Source organism: Onychomys torridus, chromosome 16, assembly GCF_903995425.1.
Source record: "Onychomys torridus chromosome 16, mOncTor1.1, whole genome shotgun sequence".
Classification (NCBI taxonomy): Eukaryota; Metazoa; Chordata; class Mammalia; order Rodentia; family Cricetidae; genus Onychomys; species Onychomys torridus.
In genome coordinates, this window is record NC_050458.1 from 48,420,206 (window position 1) to 48,440,630 (window position 20,425).

Sequence of the window (20,425 nt, forward strand, 5' to 3'; positions counted from 1 at the left end):
ACTGTAGTCATCTTCTGACACTACACACACACACACACACACACACACACACACATACACTTAAAAGTAAAATAAAACCTTTACAAAAAAAATTAAGAAATCTTTGCCATCACAAGACCAGACATCTATTCTTCCGGAACTTGCTTTTGGAATACGGAGTCTGAAGACAGGAGCTTTTAAAGTTCAAGGCCCTTGTTTCTTGCTTGCTTTCTTTTCTGGATTCCAATGGCCTTTCCCATACCCCCAGTCATAACTCTAAAGAAAATGAGAAATGGACAATACTTAGGCTCATTTCCTGTTTATTATTAAAGTGATTCCCACAAGTGTTTAATTACATGCATAGGGGGAAACATGGTAGAGAAAAGCTTTGAATATCTGAGGCTGCTGGAAGGCAAGTGTGGTTACATGGATATTGGTCTGTGTGCCTTAGGACTGCTACCCAGTGCCTGGACAGACTGTGCATGTTTGGAGGCCGGGGCAAAGGCTGGGGCTCAGGAGTCCATCGTCTCCAGAGCAGTGTGGATGGCTTCTGGCTGCACATGGCTCTGACCTCGGCAAAGCTTGTGGTTTCGGATGATCTGTTTGAAAGCCCGGCTGCGTCCACTGTTTGTGCTGACATACACTGTGTGACGTACATCTCATGTGGAGGGCCGAGGGCCTCTGGGTCCGTGCAAGCATTGTAGTGGTGGTGACAGTTCATGTCTGGCTGGTGAGGACTGTGACTGCTACCCAAGAGCGGCCAAGTTCATCCTTTCTCCGAGTGTGTGTGAAGAAGAAAGAGATGTCACCCGTGTCAACACTAACTTTTCTAGCTTCTCACTCTTCATTTAGGGCACTTTCCTTGGTCTCCCAGAGTCAAGTGTCCAGGGCTGGGGCCCTGGGCAGAGGGGGGTTCAGCTTAGTGCCTGGCATGAGACCAAAGGACTGTGAATTTCATGTGCCTTGTTGCTTGCTCCCTGTTGAGTCGTGGGAATGAAGACATTCAGAACTTCCATCCAGGCCTTTGCATTGGCATGGCTGGGTGCAGGCTGGGGAGGCTGCCGCCAGCAAAAGACCCACTCTTGGGAGCTGTCTAAACAGGGGGCTGGAGGAGAGAGCACAGGCTATACCACATCACCTGGGCCCTGAAGAGGCCCCCTCCTCCCCAACCACCACCTGGTACCTTGACAAAAGTTCTGACAGGTTGAGTAGGGCAAAGCCCACCCAGTGCTGTCGTGCCCTGGAGAGGAGCTAATTGTCCTGCTTCCGTGTTTGACAGACATTTTTGCTTGCAAGTCCTTCAGCCTCAGGCCGAATGGCATCAGCTGGGCACTGCCTGCTTGAGCAGAAGGGCTGAGTTACCACTCTGTGCATCTTTGGTGAAGCAAAGCTGTACAATGCTTGCCAGGTCAGTCCCACTTTCTAGGCTAGTCCCGGGACAAGAAGAAAGTGTTGGCTCTCCTGTTCTCCAGGTCCGTAGCAGATGAGCAGGCATGGGGCAAGGTTCCCCAGTCAGTCTTTCGAGGAGTCTGGCACACAGGAGGTACCCAGTAAATGTTTGCTGAATGACTCAACTCATTTTAGGCTCCTTTTTTTTTTTTTTCTTTTTTGCTGGGGGTGGGACGAGAGGAAGCTTTAGACGATACTTAGCTTCTACATGTCAGTTTAGGATCCACCCCAAGCCTGACCAGCCGGGGCCTCCTTTTGTAGAAGGCAGAGGTGGGCGAGCAGGCTCCCTAGTAAAGCTTTTGAACCAGGATCTGGGGCTTGGCTTGTATTTTGCTATTTCATCTGTGTGTTCCAAACTAAAAGCTGTCAAGAGGGGAAAGGTGGTCAAGGTCTCCATCGTGGGCTGGGCCCCTGAGTATCTGTGACCACTCAAAGTGAGGATGGACTGCACTGGGGGAGCCAGAGCTGGGGACTGTGGTCACCACCAGCAGCCAGTGTGACAAGTGTTGGGGACCACAGGTACTCTGTGGTTGTGCTGCTTGAGAGTTGGAGAAGGAGCCAGGGTGAGAAGGGTAGTGTCGTCACAGCCTCAAGGCTCTGGAACCAGTACAAAGGACCAGGACAACTAAAAGGCCCTTTCTGAGTGGCAGAGGACCTGCCTCACTGTTGCCGCCCACAAGCCAGGGCAGGGCTGACCACTGACCTCCAGGGCAGGTTGCTGTCCTTCCTCAGGTAGGTACTGCCAAGCTAAGTGCTGAGAGGTGCCAGGAACACAAGTCAGGAAGGCTTTCTGGGTGTCCTGTTGGGGTCCCAGGTCTTACATGGCGACCATCTAGAACCCAGGGGACAACTTGGTTTTCCTCTCACCTCCACAGAGGTGGTCAGGTTGCCTCGGGTGCAGAGGTCTACCAGAAGCAGGGCCAAGCCCAACGGAAACTGGGGAGACACAGGCCCTCTCTGCCTTTGCCAGGTGCTAGGGCTTTGGGGGCTATTTTAGGGGGTGGGGCGGGGATGAGAGCTACAAAAGGAACGGCTTGAACATGAGAATGAGGGACCAGGCCTGCTCCTCCTCAGGGGGCACTGGACATGATGTGGCCACAGTGGAGGTGGGCACTCAGGAGAGAGGAAATAGTTGGGTGTCTTGGACGCAGGGGTGGCAACTGCCAAAAGCCCCTCAGGGATTAGGAAAACTGGAGAACTCTGATGTTTTCTGGTTTTTGAGAAGATTAAAAACTAAACCTGAAGCCCTTCAGTGGGTTGGTTAATTTGATACGTCAGCTTAACTGGGCAGGGCTGAGCCCCCAAATGCTTCTTATGGTGTGGCTGGGCAGTGACACTGGTATTCTGGAAAAGATTAATTAGCGTATGAATCAGGAGCTAGAGGAAAGCCCCTTCCTCACCTAAGTTGGTGGCATCTTTCAGTAGACTGGTGGGGGTGGAGAGTAAAATTGGAGGGAGGGGCAAATCCACTGGACTTGAGACGGGAACCAACACAGTGCTCTGGGCTCAGGCCTTCAGACTGGCCACACCGGTTTCTGGTGTCTCAGGGTTTGAATCCTGCCAACTTTCCTGGTTCTCCAGTTTGCAGATGACACCTTGAAGAGCTTCTTGGGCACCATAATTTCTTGAGCTGTTTCCCATCATTCCCTCCTAGTGTGTGTCTCCATGTGTCCTTGTTTGCTTCATTTTCCTGGAGAGGGTGAGTGTTGCTGGGTTCATGCTGGGGGACGTTAGTCCCTCTGGGGATGACCAGTGGTCCAACAGGAAGACAGGAAGCTTCTCCCTGGTACAGCTGGGCTGCAGGATTGTGAACTGCAGAAAGGCAATAGGCCCCGACCTTGACCTACCACCAAGTGCAGGAAGTCCTCCTGCCGCCCTCCACAAGAGAGTGATGGCCGCTGGTGATCCCTTCTGCTTTGTGGACTGTTGTGGTGCCAGTGCCTTGTCCCTGAGTTCCAAGGGAGTTCAGATGAGTTTGTTGTGCCTTGTCATCAAGCTGTGACTCTCCAGGCCTGGCTCACTTGCCCACACGCTTGTTCAGTCTTCAGCGAGCCACATGTGTTTTCTGAAACAGCTCACTCATGTCATCAGGGTGGGATGGCGACCAGGAAACCTTGGAGTTCATTTTGAGATTCCAACCGTGTTCCTCTGAGTTATAACATCTGTTAATTTGATAAATACAGACCAGTTTCTATATCTACCTGTCAGCTGGCAGCAAGCAGTCTGAGGCACAGGCACCATCTCTGTGTGAGGGGGTGACTCCCCAGCCAGTGGGGTGCCATTCAGCTTGGCCACACAGGGGTTCCTCTCTTTAAGAGACTGAGAAGCATCAGGGAGACTCAGACAGCCTCCGCCATGGAGGCCTCTTCTCTCTGGGCCTTGCTGTCTCCTCCCCTTGCAGTAGAGAGTTGGGGCTGCTCTCTGAGCACAGCCTGCAAATCCCTGAGGAAGAAGGCCTTGTTTCTGGTGACCTGCAGGCACAGTGCAGAGTCAGCGAGCGCCAGTACCCAAGTGGGGAGTGGCTGCTTGCCACTGTGTTCGGTTGAGGGCAGCGATGTTGCTTGTGAAGCCTCCCCCTCCGCCCCCCCAAGTCAATGCTTCACCACAACACCTAGTCCAACCCCCAAGAAGTCACATTCAAGCGCATGTTTAAGCATGCCAGTGTTCTCCCCAGGCCGGGGGAGGGGGCACTTGGCCTCCCCCACACAGAGGTGGCAAGTGCTGGGAGGTGCAGTTTAATCACTGGGGGAGGCCAGTAATTAAATAGCAACACTGGTTAATACAACAGCTGCTGCAGAGAACCCTTCAAAAGTACCCGCCCACACAGAGAAGTATATATATTTAATATTTATATATATGTATGTATAGAACTTCATTAGACGTTCTATTAAGGTGAAGCGTAAGTCCATGGATTCCTCTCCTGGAGGACCTTTCCATCTCTCACAGAGTCCCTTGAGCCCCATGACCTGGCTTGGTGTCCTGTGGCTGTGACTGGAGAAGTTGGCAGGGTGTGGCGGTTTCACAGGCACTGTCATAAGCTTATCAACACCCCCCCAGATGGCGCCTCCACACACCCCTCCTGGCCTGGCCCTGTGTGGGTGACAATGGGGTCAGGCTTTCCAGAGCCTGCAGCAGTGGCCACACTCCTCTCTCCCAACACATCAGGCCAAGGGCACAGCAGTCCTGTTCCCCACATGGTGGGTACAGCATGTCCTGCCCAGGTAGGCCCACTGGGATGGTTCAGGAGAAAATGCTCTAGGTGTCCTGGGAAACAGAGGCAAAGGATTGGTGAAGGCTTTCTGAAGCAGGGTTTCCACACAGGAGTGGCAGACCCACCCAAGGGGTCCGGGCTGGGTTTAGGCCTTCCACGGACTGGTACAGGCCGGATGGCTTTGCCCCAGGCAACCTGGAGGCCCATGGAGCCCCCTTTCAGCTCCTGCTGTAGAGGGAAGGCACACTCCCCTCCTCCTTGGTTCCCACTATCCCCAAGCAGGACAGCTGGCTGGCTATTTGTAGGGCCGCAGGAATCGAGACACTTTGGAACGCAGCAGTTTGATAAAGGACCGAGGGAACATCTCCTTGGATTCCTGAGCTGTGTATTTGAAGTAGTTTTGTGGGTGTGCCAACACGTCAAAGAGGGCCTTGATCAGCTTCTTGTCCTGTAAGACAGAGGGCAGGCAGGGGATCTGGTCTCTGCCTACAGCAAATGATAGTTAGCTCCTGGAGGATCTGGGAGCTTGAGGGCAGCTGGTCAACCTTGTGCCTGTCAAACCATCACTGCACCCACTGTGGTGAAGTAGAAGGTATGGTGACAGCTGAGCGGGGTGGGCCAGGGGGATGTGGCCCCATTCCTGTTCTCGAACCCCAAGGCTGAGGGAACTACCATTACGAGGCTGAGCCAGGGACTGGTTCCATGCAGTGAGAGCCGGATCCTCTGGGCCTTGGGCTAGTGTGTGTGTGTGTGTGTGTGTGTGTGTGTGTGTGTGTGTGTGTGTGTGTGTGATAGTCACAGTTTGCCCTCTATGACACGGTGTCCTGCTTATCAAGGCAGTAGGCCGGACGAGAAGGAAGGGGTCCAAGCCCAGTGGCAGTGGGTGGACTCCACTGATTTTAGACACTGATCGTAGAACACCCACATTTCACAGACAGGAGAGTGAGACCGTGGACTCCAGTCAAAGCACTTCACTAGGCCTTGGTCCCCATCCCACTGGCAGCCAGCTTGTTTCAAACCTCGTGGACTAGGAGGGTGGGGGTGGCAGACAGTCCAGACCCAGTCCTATGTCAGGGCCCTTGACCCAACACCCTCCTCCCATGCCTTCTCCAGGGGTCAGGAGTCAGGGCAAGGGCAGGGACGGTTCCATCCATTCTCCCAGAATCACAGGGCTTCCCTTCCAAAAAAAAACTTACTTTCAAAATCTCCTGATGGTTCTCCGAGGCGTACAAGCGCCCGTCGCGCACGATGTCTTCGATTAGCTGCTGGTAGTCCTCTGGGAGCCGGCCAGCAGGGAGAGGGAAGGGGGGAGGGCTTGAGACCTTACACCTCCCTCCTCTGCCCTCCCCAGCTCCCTGGACCCGCCTTGGACAGCTGGTGGTGGCTGGATGTAGCGCTGTCTCTTGGCCTTTGCTTCTGGGGTCCCCTCCACCTGCTTTGTCCTCCTGGTGACTTAGCTGTCCCTATTTAACCTTGCAAACCCTGGTGGGGCAGGACCTTCTGTGAAGCCCACAGACAGCACCAATGGTCCCCTCTCTCACCTGTACCCCACACCCCTTGGGATCCCACATCACCTAGCCCTTAGTTCTGTCACTGGGTTTGTGCCCCGGCTAAGGCAGGGATGTACGACTTATTCCTGAGTCCCCCCCAAGCCAGACCTTGGCTGGCGCAGGGCGGGCTGTGATAAGATGGTGGTGCCTTACCATCGTAGGTGACGTAGGGCACTTGAAACCCTTTGCCGCTGTTGGCTTCGTTGGATTTGAACTGGATCCAGAGTTTGCGGGAGCGGGAGGTGAAGGCGATGGGCCGCTCGTAGGTCTGGCATGTCTCATAGGTGGTGACCGATGTGGGCGAGGCTGCAAGGATGCAGACCTCCTCTGGTCTCCATACAACCCACTGCCTTAGGCCACTCACCTCCCCCATCTCCTCATCAGTCTCTAGCACTAGACCTACCCAGCCCCTTTGTTCCTCTGTCCCGCCCTGCCCGTCACCTTGTCCCGCTTGCCTCAACCTTCTGAGGCCTGTTTCCTCACCCTGCCCAGAAGGTCTCCCCACTCCTTCCTTCCTCCCACCATGTTCCTGTTTCTCTTTTTTTTACAGCCTCTGTCTCCCTCAGGCCCATGGTGTAGGAGATGAGTGGGTATGGACCAAGGCCACCTGACGCTCAGGTCTAGAAAGCCCTCTCACTTGAGGCTGAGTGACAAGGGTAAACTCTGGGCTGCCTCCCTGATACTCACAGGAGAGTTGCCTGAGGGTGGTCAGTGGCTGGTGACGGGAATGGATGGAGAAGGGAGTTCTAGGCTGGGCTCTGACCAGCTGGGCGGGCCACTCACTCCTGGCTGCAACCCTCCATGTGTACACTGGGGCGTTCTGGCCTACCAGCCAGCCAACAAAGCCGCATAGGACCTATGGCAGAGTCGCCCCCCCCCCACCTGTCTTTCTATCTGCAGATGGTCTAGCTCGAGACCAGCGGTGTAGTTTTGTGCCTGTTTGGATCTCTGGCCTTCTCCTTTAACCATCCAGTGACAGGACAGTCTCTGGACAGAATGCTGAGGGCAGAGCCAGGTCCCTGCAGGCTTTCTCACCATGGTGGCCTGTCGGGCATGCATGTTCTCCACCCCTGCTGCTCTGTTTATCCCTTCCCATCCTCCCTCACCTGACAGGGTGCACAGCTAGGACTTCAGGAAGGGCTAGCCCAGGCATCTCTATGTGTGTCTGGATGGCCCTTGGCTCCTCTAAGCCCCTGAGGGAGGTCAGAAGCCTATGGAATAGGAGGAAACTCCCGGGTCTCATTGGAGGTGTGGTGATACGAAGTGAGGACCGGGCACTGCAGCTGGCTGGGCAACTGGAAGGGACCGGTAAATAGCAAGGTTGAGACCAGAGTTGACTGGGGTCCCGATGCCCATCTCAGGGTAGCCCTAAGCCTTCGTGACCTTTCCCTAGAGTTCTGTACGGCCCAGTTCTTAGGCCTGGCTCAAGTGGGCTTCTATCCTACCTCATGGGGACCTTGGAGCAACCTGCTCTCGGAATCCTCCCTTCTGCCAATCTGGAGAAGGGCATGGGCACATGGGCTGTCTGCTCTTTTTTTTCCGCCCCCTAGACAGGGTTTCTCTGTGTAGCTTTGGAACCTGTCCTGGATCTCACTCAGTAGACCAGGCTGGCCTCGAACACGTAAAGATCTGCCTACCTCTGCCTCCCGAGTGCTGGGATTAAAGGCGTGTGCCACCAACGCCCAGCCTGTCTGCTCTTACTGTCCCAGCCCCAAACCCAGAACATACCACTCTTCCTCATGACCAGGACATCGCCACATTCGTCCTCGATGGGTAGGAAGATCTCAGGGACCACGATGAGGATCCTGCGCTTGGGGGGTGGCGTGATGTGCCACACACACTCGGCATTGGCTGGGTAGTCTCCAGGGTAGTTGGGGGACTCGATATAGCCTGTGTAGTCACCAAGCTCGCCACCACAGTGCTGGTCTGTGGGTACCATGGTCAAGGGACTTGTCAGGCTGGCTGCATGGATGTTCTAGCCTCACAGGCGGTAGAGGTGCAGGGCAGGACCTGTGCCAGCTAGTTAGGCCTTGTGCTGACCCACAGGGCTTGGGGAGGGGGATCCTGGCCTCAGCTGATACCATTGAGTTCCCTGACACCGGGCCCAGGCTTTTCTTTCTCATGGGCCTCCCTCACCCAGCACAGGCCACTCTGTGTCTCGGCTTTTATCACCCTTGGAGTTCTGTAGACTGTCTGTTCCCAGCTAGCCTCATAACTGAGCTATGTCTCAGGTGTGAAAGGTCAAATGAAGCCTCCCTTTGCATTTCCTGCCACTCACTCCTCAGCTCCACTGAATCCCTCCAGACACCGGGCACAGTCGCCTGGCCTACCAGAGGCAGGGCAGTGCAGGGGTGAAGGTGCAGAAAGAAGCCGGCGGGCCACACAGAGGACAGCAGTAGACCCAACCTTCCCATTGCTCTTCCTCCATTTTTTTTTTTTTTTTTTTTTTGGAAGACAGGGTCCTATGGAGTACAGATTGGCTTCAAACTTGATATGTAGCCAAGGTTGGCCTTGAACTCCTGATCCTCCTGCGTCCACCTCCCAAGTGCTGGGACGACAGGTGTGTGTCACCAAGCCAGGTCTGTGTGGTGCTAGGGATGGAACCTAGGGCTTGCACCAACGGAGCTACATCCCTAGCCTCTTCGTTTTAAATGAGTACATTTGTTTGCTCCGTGTGTGTGTATGTGTGTGTGTGTGTGTGTGTGTGTGTGTGTGTGTATGTGTGTGCACGCGCGCGTGCGCACGTGTATGCCATGGTTTGCATATTGAATCAGAGGACAGTTTCCACGGTGTGGCTCCCAGGGATTGAACTTGGGTCCTTAGACTTGGCAGCAGGTGCCTTTACCTGTTGAACCATCCTCCCTCCCAACCTTTGAGATAAGATTCTCACTATGTAGTCCAGGCTGGCTTTGAACTTGAGATCCTCCTGCCCCAGTCTTCTGAGTGCTCAGGTTACAGGTGTGTGCTGCCTGCCCTGCTTCTTTATTTTCTTTCCAGCTAAGCTGTTCATCTAAAGAGGCCCAGGTGTAACTTTTAATTTTTTTTTTTTTTTCCAAGACAGGGTTTCTCTGTGTAACAGTCATTGCTGTCCTGGAACTCTCTCCGCAGACCAGGCTGGCCTCGAACTCACAGAGATCCGCCTGCCTCTGCCTCCCCAGTGCTGGGATTAAAGGCGTGTGCCACCACACCTGGCTGTGATGTAACATTTTATGAGCCAGATGCTTCCTAGTTTTGAACTTACCACTTTAGCTCTTCAAAGGAAGTTGAATATAAATAGTAAATATTAGTAAATTTTCTGTGCATTTTCACTTCCAAGTTTCTGAGAGCTGAGCAGTGGTGGCACATGCCTTTAAACCCAGCACTCGGGAGGCAGAGGCAGGTGGATCTCTGTGAGTTCTAGGTCAGCCTGGTCTATACAGTGAGACCCAATCTAAAATAAGTTCTAAGAAACAGTTTGAGTTCCTGTGGTGGCGCATGCCTTTAATCCCAGCACTTGGAGGCAGAGGCAAGAGGATCTCTGTGAGTTCAAGGCCAGCCTGGGCTACCAAGTGAGTTCCAGGGAAAAGGCGCAAAGCTACACAGAGAAAAAAAAAACAAACCCAAAACAAAACAAAAAAACACCAGTAAGTGAATAAATCAATTAATTTGGGCTGGAGAGATGGCTCAGCGGTTGAGAGCACTGACTGCTCATCCAAAGGTCCTGAGTTCAATTCCCAGCAGCCACATGGTGGCTCACAACCACTCATAATGAGATCTGGCGCCCTCTTCTGGTCTGTAAGTACACATGCAGGCAGAACAACTATACATAGTGAATAAATAAATCTTAAAAAAAAAAAGAAACAGTTCTTCTAGTGTTCTAGAATCTTCTCTCACATCTGGCTTCCCCACCTTTACTCCTTAAAACATATTTTTTAAGTTTTCTTTCAGTTAAATATAACATGTATTAATTAATCTTTCAAACAGTATGTCCGAGGGTGCCTCTCCTGTGTTTGACAGCTGTTGCAGTGCGGGAGAGTGACATGGCAAGGTTGGGGACAGTCCTGGACAAAGGAGTGATCAAACCATCAACCTGTTCAGGCTTCTGGGTGGTTCCAGATGTGGCCAGCAGCCAGGGGAGGAACTAAGAGCTTATTGGGGGAAGTGCAAAAACCAGAAACTCTGAGAAATATCCAGGCAGGATGGCACACACTTTTAATCTCAGCACTCAGGAAGCAGAGGCAGGGGGATCTTTGTGAGTTCGAGGCCAGCCTGGTCTACGTAGCTAGTTTTAGGCTAGCCAGGGTTACATAGAGAGACCCTCAAACTAACAACAACAAACAGCAGCAGCAGCAACAACAACAACAACTCTCAGAAATGGAGTAAAAGCCCTAATTTAGCATCCTGTTATACCCAAAGACTGCTGTGCCAAGAGCTGGGGGCTGGTAGGTAAAGGCCAAGCTGTCTGTACCATGTCCTCCTTTGGAACCTAAGTCCCTCAGATGCCCACAAGGCCCATCAGGCCCCTCCACACTGGTCCATGCTCAGTCCCCTGTTTTCTATTGCTTTTGGATTTTGTATGGTGTGAGGTGGTGGCTTAGGTGGTGTGTGCCTTGTACAGCTGAAGGCTTCTTCGGTAGCTGCCTCATAGCCTGCCATGTGCAGGCAGAGTTTGTTTTCTTTCTCTGGGTACCCAGAAACTAGAGCAGGGTCAGGCCTGGGTTAAGGCTCAGGTAGTGTCAAGCATGCATCGGAATTATGAACTGTGGCACAATCATGTTTACTGTAGAGTGGGCAGAGCATGGGGTGCCCCCGCCCCCCTGCTTTGCCTGGGGCCTGCGGTCTCCTCTCAGAAAGGGAGGTCAGATCTCACTTGCCCCCTCCCCATTCATTACCCAGCATTCCCAGCTTCCCTCCTGTTAAGAGCGACACTTACTTTTGCAGTGTGTGACGTTGGTGGACCCATCAAAATCGGTGCTGGTGTTGCCCGGACAGGTGATACAATGGTTCTGGCCAAACTCGGGTTGATAGGTGCCCACAGGACAGCGGATGCACCGGTGGGTGGTGGTGTTGTAGTGGTGGCCAGGGGAGCAGTGCACTGCAGGGGACATGTCGGTGGGGTACTGACAGGCAAGAGTAGTGGAACCCCTGTGCTCCAAAGACCCTCCTCACCAAAAGGGCCTCTTCCATTTTTCTCACCATTATGGGGTACGTGAGCCCAATGGCGAAAGCGAGGAGGAGCTTAGGGGGTGTGCTGTCCACACTAGGGACATGTGGGGCTCCAGTCAATCAGCAATGTTGTAAGGACCAAACCTACTTGAAGGGTGCAGTGAGGGAGACAGTATGACTGGAAAGGGTCAGGGCAGGAAGGGAGGGGGAGGGGAGAGCTACTCCAGCTGCCCTACAAAGCAAATGGGCAGCGGAGTTAAGGGTGGGGCTGCAGAGCTCTGCCTGGAACAGAGGACACAGGGGACCCTCTGCCCATGGCAGGCTCTGTAGCATTGAGGGTCCAGCCACCTGGCCTTGGCTGGAGGCACAGGGTCACAGAGGGCCAGCAGGGCAGGGGAGCTGGAGGGGATGGTCGGGTGCAGAGGAGAGGGCAAGCCTGGAGGGTGGTGGCTGAGGCTGCTATTTCTGCTCTGGTGAGGCCCCTCTGCTTCTGCTCCCCTGCCTATATCTCCTCTCTTTTCTCCCATCATCCTCTTTTCCCGTCATCTCCCTCTCCCTCCCCTTTAAGTAGCCCACCTACTCCCTTGAGGTGCTGGTATCCCCCCTTTTGACACTTCCGGTGCTTGAGTCTAGCTGCCGTCTTGTGACATGGTACCGGTCACCCTTGTCCACTGCTGGAGTCTCTAGACTCCCTCCTCTGACTTTTGGGGTTAGTCTTGTGAAGGAGAACGCGGTGTCAGGGAGTGTGTCTCTGAGTAGCTGGCCCCTTACCTTTGGCCTCACAGTCCTGGAAAGAGGCAGTCCCCGTGTGTTTGGTGAGCAGCCCACCTCCACAGGGGAAGCAGCCGGTACGCCCAGGCTCAGGCTGGTATGTGCCCACAGGGCAGGCCTGGCAAGGCCTGAAGCCATCCACCGAGTAGTAGCCTGGAGAGCACTGGCCTGGAAGTCAGAAGTCACGGCTCAGGTAGGGGAGGGGTGCTGTGGCTATGAGAGGGTGGTCCTGCCCTCCCTGGAAAAGGTACCCCAGGGTGGGTGGGAATGAAGAATGGGCAATTTGGGTTGGGGACACTAGGCCCTGGGTCCTGAGGCTAACAGTTCACTGCGTGGCCTTTGCCAGCCTGTTTTCCCATCTCTCACCAGCAGCATTGGGTGGGGTTAAGTAAGGAGCTCACTGTCAAGCTGGGGTACAGAGGAGGTGTGTTTGGGGCTTCATGCCCCAGCTTCCCAGGGGCAGGTCTCAGGTGCTCATAGAAGGAATAACCCAGGGCTCTAGGCTGATGCTGTCTGATCTCTCAGCAGGACAGGCCATAACAGGGTGAGGAGGGTGAGGAGGGTGAGGAGGGTGAGGAGGGTGAGGAGGGTGAGGAGGGTGAGGAGGGTGAGGAGGGTGAGGAGGGTGAGGAGGGTGAGGAGGGTGAGGAGGGTGAGGAGGGTGAGGAGGGTGGGGGTCTCTGAGAACCAGGGGTCTAACTGAGACAAAGAAGGACCGCAGGAAAGCCATCCTGAGCTCAGTACTCCCTCAGAAACGTGGGCACAGGTGTTCTAATGCGGAGTGGGTTTAATGTCCTCTTGACCCAGGTCCTGAGATTCTCAGTTTCCATCGAAGTAGTGACTGTCCCCTCCCATGGCTACCCTCTCTCTGCTTTACTATCTACCATTGCCTGGGGATCACATTCCTGGGTGCGGGCAGAGGACCAGGGAGTAGCCGGCAGCCACAGGGGCTCTGCTGAGGCCCGGGCTCTCGTCCTGGAGAAGGTGCGGAGGTCTGCACTCCTCCAGGGCTCTACTCACTCACCCTCCCGGACCACATGCCTTTCTAGGGCGAGCCCTTGGTGCGTGTTCTCTAGAGTGAGCCCAGCGTGGCTCAGCAGGAGAGGCCCATGGGGAACTCTGATCCACGGTGCAGAGGGGGCTGGGTGGGCAGCAAATGCTATTACAACTGCCTCTGGAAAATTGAAAACTGGCTTCCCAGACACCAGCAGGGCAAGCAACACATTGAGTTCTTTATGTAGCAGAAGTTCTGGCTAAAGTTGACCTCCTGGCTTGAGTGGGCATCTGGTAGACCTCGGAGTGTCACTTAAGCATTCGTGTGTTCTGTGACCAGCCACACCTTGGTCTGTCCCTGACTGTGTATGCACACCGTAAGGCCTTTCTTGTGAGTGGTGACTATGGAAACCATGTGGCTTTGGAAAGGGAAGAGCTTCAGCCAAAGTCACAGTTTATAACAACTGTACATGGCATTTGCTTTCTCTCTGGGAGACTCATGAGGGGATGGTGGGTCCTGCCCAGAACCTGTCTCTACCCAGCCTTCCCCCTCCAGGTGGGCCACACTCGCCTCCACATTCGGATACATTGCGGGCACCAGCCAGACCCAGCCCTTCACTGCTGGGGCACGGCGTGCAGCTGAGCTGGCCCTCCATGTCCTGGTAGGTTCCTGACACACACGGCACACACTGGCCTGGCTCACCGCTGAAGTAAGTGCCAGGTGCACAGGATACTGCAGAGACAGAGAGAGAGACAGTGGTCAGGGGCCATCCCCCTGTGTGTAGTTAGAACACAGCCCTGGGGCTTTAAGAGTGGAGAGCATCACCCAGGCGGCAGGCATCTGTGAGGACCCTTTAGGCTGGATCCCGCTGCTCCTTATAGTGGTTCACATAGCCCTTCACCACAGCTGATCTTTGGGTTCCATTGGGACTTCTGTGTCTCTCTGACCTACATCTTGCCCTCAGCCTGACTTTTGGGTCTTTTACCCAACCTCCCTGTCCCCTAGATGTCCCTATCAGGCCCTCCCATGCCAAACTACCTCTTCCTTTCCTGCCTGTTTGGGTGAGCTGGCACTCAAGGACACAACACAGTGCAGAACCTGGGGACCAGCAGAAGGCCTGGGTAAGAGGGTCTGGTGGTGAGCAGACTATTGTGGAGTCCTGCAGAGATACAGGGCAGCGGAGAGCCAGGGCTGAGAGCCACCGAAGCTGTTCATAAGGAAAGGGCTGACCGGGGGCAAAGGGAGCTCCGTTCATCATTGCTGCAGGTGAGAGTACAGATGTGTAAAGGGGAGGCTGAGGAAGACTGTCCAGTTGGATGCATGGGTATGGACGGCATTTTCATCTCAGACATACAGATGTAGACAGACAAACAGATACGCACACACGTACAGACACATGATGCACACACAGACACACATATACAGAGACACACAGACAAGAAGAGGGCAGAGGGGAGGAGATGGGAGAGAGTGTGCACACAGTATCCATAGCTGGAATGTACCCGTTTTTTGTTTTGTGTCTGGGTTTCTGAAAACTGGCAAGGATTCCCAGATAAGGAAGAGAATGATATCACCAAGCCCCTTCACTGTCCCTCACGGAACTCATGCACATGTGTAGATCATGTTCTTTGTCTGGGGCTCCTGAGGTTGGTTCTCCAGCACCTTCCTGGGAGCAGGGTGGGAAGTCTCTGCATGTTCCTCAGCCCCCTCTTCCTTGACTTCCGGGATCAGCGGGTGATCCCAGGCTTGAGTGGCCACACCTGTGGAGCCCCCTCCCCAAACTCTCCCTAGACACCCTCTGATGGTGAGACACCTGCTTCCAGGCCTCTCCGTCCCACATCGAGCATTTAGCCTTCCTTCCATGGCCACCTCCCTGTATTCAACATCAAGGAGACAGAGCACATAGTGAGGGCATGTGGGACTTGAGTCGCATCTGTGGCTGCAAGGCCCTGCCCTTTTAGCTTCATTTTGCCTCGGTGTACACTTACCTGCTCACTGTCCGTCATCCCCATGAGGACTCTGCCCGGAGGGCCACCACCCAAGCCTTGTGCTGACCCTGAATCTGTTCCCTCTCACAGGCCATTCCCATGGGAGACTGCCTGGGTCTGGCTGTGGTTACTGCCTCCAACCCCTCTCCTACAGCTTTCTGGGCCTGGTCTCCCTACTTCTTAGGTGGTACCCCGAGGGGCCAGGAAGCACTGTGCCTCTCAGCCCTGGCTTAGCCTCCCAGGTCCTCAGCCTGAGGGCTCAGCTCACACACCCCCTTCTCCTGAACCATACTGCAGACTAGAGGGGGCCCAGTCTGGCCCCTCACTTCTGTGACTCTGCTTGCTGGTCTGTCCTGCACCCTCTTCTCAGGGCTATGGTGGGGATCACGTGCCTGGTTCGGCACCAGAAGAGAGGAAGTGTGTTCCAAATGGCCATGATAACAGCTAATATTACACTCTCCTCCTTGGCAGGCCAGTCCCTCTGTCCCTGCCACATGTCTGTTGTCCCTCTATGCTCACTGCTGTTTACTAAGTTACCAGTGTCAGGAGGGACAGAGTTAGTGTCTGGGGCCATAATCAGGGACTCACCACACTTGCCATCCTGTAGTATCTGGCCTATGCCGCATGTCCCTGTCCCCTCCAATGTCTTGGCTGGCCGTTGGGCCACTTCGTACTCAGTGCCCGCGACCTGGACGTAGAACTGGTGCCGGCTGATGGACTTGCGCAGAGTCTTGATGGCGGCCTGCAGGCTCTGCTCGGCACGTTTCCTCAGGCAGTCCGCTTCGCAGGTGTCTGCAGGGGTGAAAGGGACCGAGTGGGACTAACTCTAACGTGCTAATTTAGGCTGCCTTCTTCACTGAGGGCTCCCCCAAGCCAGACCCTGTCTGTGCTCGGCTTCAGCTGTTTAAACCAGCTCAGTACATTCTCACAGTAGACCCGGCTCAGTGTGGGGTGGGGGCTTTAGAGATGTCTGACAGAAACAGAAGACTGAGGGTCTAGGAGGCACGGCTTATCCAAGACCACAAAGCACATCTGAGTCGGAGTAAGGCTCTCTGCCCATTCGAGGATGGCCACTGTCCCCAGGGTAGTGTCCAGCTCTGATATGACTAGATATAAAGTGTCTTCCAGGACTGGAGAGATGGTGCAGTTGATAAGGGCTTGCTGCCATGCAAACACGAGGACCTGAGTTCTGATCCCCCGATCCCTAGTACCTACATAAAAACCAGGTGGATATGTAACCCCAGCGCTGGGGTAGGTAGACGGGTGAATGTCCAGAGCTCTTTGGCCAGTCAACCTATGGAGACAAGGAGCTCAATGTTCAGTGAGAGACCCTGTCAGGTATGGCTACTCCCCTTTAATCCTAGCGCTCGGGAAGCAGAGGATCTTTGTGAATTTTGAGACTAGCCTGGTCTATATAGCAAGTTCTAGGCTATCCAGGGCTAAATAGAAACCTAGTCTCAAAAAAAAAAAAAAATGTCGTGTATTGACCTTTTGCCTTCACACACTTGTTTCCCCGATGTGTACCAGCACCCCATCTTCTTCATAAAGGTTCCTTACTGAAGCTGTGTCCCTTGCTGGCAGTGCTATTTGGAGAGGTCTGGAAACTTTAGGTGGTGGGGCTTAGCTAGAGGAAGCAGGTCACAGAGGCAGATCCTCAAGGGTCCCTCTCTGTCTCTCTCTGCTTCCTGTTTGCCTCTGCTCCTCTTCCTTGCCACTCCCTGGATGCATCCTCTTCTCTCTGACCAAGGTGCCTTTTCCGTTCCTCTCCCCAAACCCCATTCCTCGCCACTTCTATCAGATTAACTTTGATTTCAGTCTACTTTTAAAGGCTTTCAGAGCCGGCCGTGGCGGTACATGCCTTTAATCCCGGCACATGGGAGACTGAGGCAGGCAGATCTCTGAGTTTTAGGTCAGCCCAGTCTACAGAATGAGTTCCAGGACAGCCAGGACTACACAGAGAAACCTGATCTTGAGCCCCCAATCCCCTCCAGAACCTTCCCTTTCAGACCATGGCCCTGCCCTTTGTATTCACACGGCCCTTCCACCTGGTCTCACCCAGCACAGATGACTTACACACATCTGCCTCCCCATAGACGAGACTGTTCTCGGGCAGGGGCCATGGCCACAGTGCCCATGGCCCAGACCAGGCACATACCACTAAACACAATTGCCAACAGCAATCAACTCTGCCACTGCCTGGAACAGGTAGGGTGGGTGCATGCCTGCAATCCCAGCATTTAAGAAGTAGAGGCAGGAGGATCAGGAGTTAAAGACCATTTTCAGCTGCATATCAGCTTTGAGAGTAGACTGAGCTTCTTGAGACCCTGTTTTAAGAGCAAACAACCCAAGGCTAGTGTGGTGGCACATACTTTTAATCCCAGCACTCAGGAGGCTGAGGCAGGAGGATCTCTGTGAGTTTGAGTCTAGCCTGGTCTACATAGAGAATTCCAGGACAGCCAAGACTGCAAAATAGAGAGAGCCTATCTCAAAAGGACTAAAATAAAATAATAATAATAATAATAATAATAATAATAATAATAATAATAATAAAAATAAAGCAAATGACTCACTTGTCACCTATAGCTAAGAAGGATTGCTTATATGAAGCGCAATCCTGTATTACAACCCCCCTCCCCTTGCTGGCTGGGAAGAGGGCCTGGTTAAGCCACTATGGGAGGCTTTGCCCTTGTCCTTCCTGCCCCAGAGGGGACATAGAGTAGGGGTTCTTGTGCTGTCTCTGCCCCTTTGCTGTGCTCCAAGTGATCCCCTGAGTTGCCTCCTGCACTTGGGGTTACAGGGCTTGCATGGCAGTGTGCAGCACTCCCAGCAAGCCCCCACTTCCCTAGGGGCTCACTCAGCCTCATGGCTACTGGACTCCCAGCCCCCAAGAACACTTCACCCACCTGAGGCCTCATCCATCTTCAGCTCCACTTCAAACTCTGCTGTGATATGGGACACCTCCTTGGATGGGGACTTGCGGCCTCGGCGCCTCTTCTTGGAGGAGTCACACTTGAGGGTCACAAAAGTCACGTGGCAGTTATCTGAACAGAGAAGAGTACATGTTGTGGAATATTACTTTAATTAGGCAAAGATGTGTCACATTTGTTTATGCTTCAGAATATTTTTTTTTTTTTTGCTTTTTTTAAAAGATTTTTTTTTTTATTTATAATGTGTACAATGTTCTGTCTGCGTGTATGACTGCAGGCCAGAAGAGGGCACCAGATCTCATTACAGATGGTTGTGAGCCACCATGTGGGTGCTGGGAATTGAACTCAGGACCTCTGGAAGAGCAGCCAGTGCTCTTAACCTCTGAAGATCTCTCCAGCCTGAATAGTTCTTCAACTATGTGAAGGTGTGTTGCATTTGTTTAATTATGTAAAGGTGTGTTGCATGTGTTTCACCTTGCCTGCCTAAGGCACCTGATTGGTCTAATAAAAAGCTAAATGGCCAATAGCTAGGCAGGAGAGGGATAGGCAGGGCTGGTGGGCAGAGAGAATAAGTAGTAGGAGAAGTCTAGGCAAAAGAGAAGAAGGAGAGAAGGAGGGAGAAAGAGAGAAAGAGAGAGACATGTTTGGAGTCAGCCAGCCAGGCAGCTGCCAGACAGACAGACAGACACAGAAGAAGCAGGAAAAGTAGGACATACAGAAAGAAAAGGTAAAAAGGCCCGAGGCAAAATGTAGATGAAGAGAAATGGGTTAAGTTAGAGAAATTAAAAAAAAAAAAAAAAAGGCTAGCCAGAAATGAGCCTAAGCTAGGCTGAGCACTCATAACTAATGAGTCTCTGTGTCATGATTTGGGAACTGGCTGGTGGCCCAAGAGAAAGAGCCTGGTACACTGTGGCAAAGGCAATCTGTGTCGGAAGGAGGGTCCTTCCTAACCCCACATATAAACTCCCCTGGGCAAGGTCTGTGCCCAGGAAGCCATGTGTAGCATGAATCTTAAGTGTTCATATTAATGAAACTCAAACCCGAGGCCATTTATTGGGGTGATTGCTAGAAGATCAGAGACACAGAACAAGCCACAGCTACCTCACATGTCAGTTCCTCAGGTGATCCTTTTTCCTTAGGCTGGAAGCTTCTGAGTCCTCCTCCACATGAATCTCAGCTGAACTGTGTTGCTCCAAAGCCTGACCGCTTATCCAACCAAATGCTTAACTAAAACTACATGCTTTTCTCTTCTAGTTCCTGGTCCTCACGTCTTATATACTTTTCTCTTTTTTCCCCCACTCCCTGGGATTAAAGATTGGGTTTCTGGGATTAAAGGCGTGGGTCACCATGCTTAGCTGTTTCTAAAGTGGCCTTAAACTTAGAGATCCGGCTAGCTCTGCCTCCCAAGTGCTGGGATTAAAGGCGTGCACCACCACCGCCCAACTTCTGTTAGGGCTTACTCTTCCCATTTTCTAGCCACCATTTTTGGCTTTGCTCTAGTGGCTGTCTGTTCTCTGACCCCAGATATGTTTATTTCGGGGAACACACAATATTTCAGGGAACACAATACCCATCACAGCCATGGAACAAATGGAGATACTGAGGCTGCAGAGGAGCTGCGGGTCCCACAGGCACTGGGGGCTGAAGTGAGTCTCAGGCCAGCCTTGAGTGACATACCACCACATATGGAGGTACCTCAATACTGACGGAGGAGGCCATGTGTCCACTCATACCTACTGAAGGTTTGGCCAGGGGACCTTACACCCAAGACTTGAAATCTCTTCCATCAGGGCTCCACCAGGCCACAGAGAATGTGTACGTGTGCGCATGTGCGTGTGAGCGAGTGTGTGATTTAATTCTGTGTACCCATGTTCCTGTTTCCCACTCATGACTATTGCTTATATTGCAGGCTGGACATGGTGGAGGACAGACAGGAGCTTATGCTTGGCAACCCAACCTGGCAAGACCGAGGACTTCTCCTCCGCTCCCTGGGTAAGCAGAGGAGGGTGGTCCACTTACCCAGAAGGGGGTGCCTCAGGGTGTCCTTTGCTCGCTCCTGGCTGCGGGGCCGGAGATGGCACTTGGCATCTCTGATCTTGAAGCGGGCCTTCTGCCTGATGGGGATGGTGGGGGCATCTGGGGAAAGCCAAAATTCCCCCAGGTGGCGGCCTCTCCTGTGGGCAAGGAGGTAGTGGGGGACGGGGGCTGCCAGAGGACAGGTCCTTCTGGAGCTGGGTGGGACTTGGTGTGGGCCATTCTGCCCCGCAGTCCTCCTGGGTGGAGGGACCTTCCCTGCCCCATTTATTTTTCTCCCTGTAAGGCCCAAAACAAGTGCACCCATGGCTGGAGGGGTCAAACTCAAGGCCAGGGGCCAGGTAGAGGTCTTTTATTTGGGAGAAAGGAACCCTGCT

General features: G+C 53.4%; 1 protein-coding gene across 3 annotated transcripts in view; it reads right to left on the bottom strand.

Annotated features, from left to right (window-relative positions):
- Nucleotides 1–282: 282 nt before the first annotated feature.
- Scube1 (signal peptide, CUB domain and EGF like domain containing 1) overlaps nt 283–20,425 on the bottom strand; it is a 54,750-nt gene continuing 34,607 nt past the window's right edge. For all 3 annotated transcript variants that reach the window (XM_036208025.1, XM_036208024.1, XM_036208023.1), the window contains 10 exons: nt 20,034–20,150; nt 17,991–18,128; nt 15,676–15,879; nt 13,670–13,831; nt 12,106–12,273; nt 11,102–11,263; nt 7,918–8,115; nt 6,343–6,495; nt 5,836–5,915; nt 283–5,087 (listed from right to left, as the gene is read on the bottom strand). In XM_036208025.1, the coding sequence (XP_036063918.1) occupies nt 4,935–5,087; nt 5,836–5,915; nt 6,343–6,495; nt 7,918–8,115; nt 11,102–11,263; nt 12,106–12,273; nt 13,670–13,831; nt 15,676–15,879; nt 17,991–18,128; nt 20,034–20,150 (1,535 nt within the window). In that variant the 3' untranslated portion in view covers nt 283–4,934. The remainder of the gene's footprint in view (nt 5,088–5,835; nt 5,916–6,342; nt 6,496–7,917; nt 8,116–11,101; nt 11,264–12,105; nt 12,274–13,669; nt 13,832–15,675; nt 15,880–17,990; nt 18,129–20,033; nt 20,151–20,425) is intronic.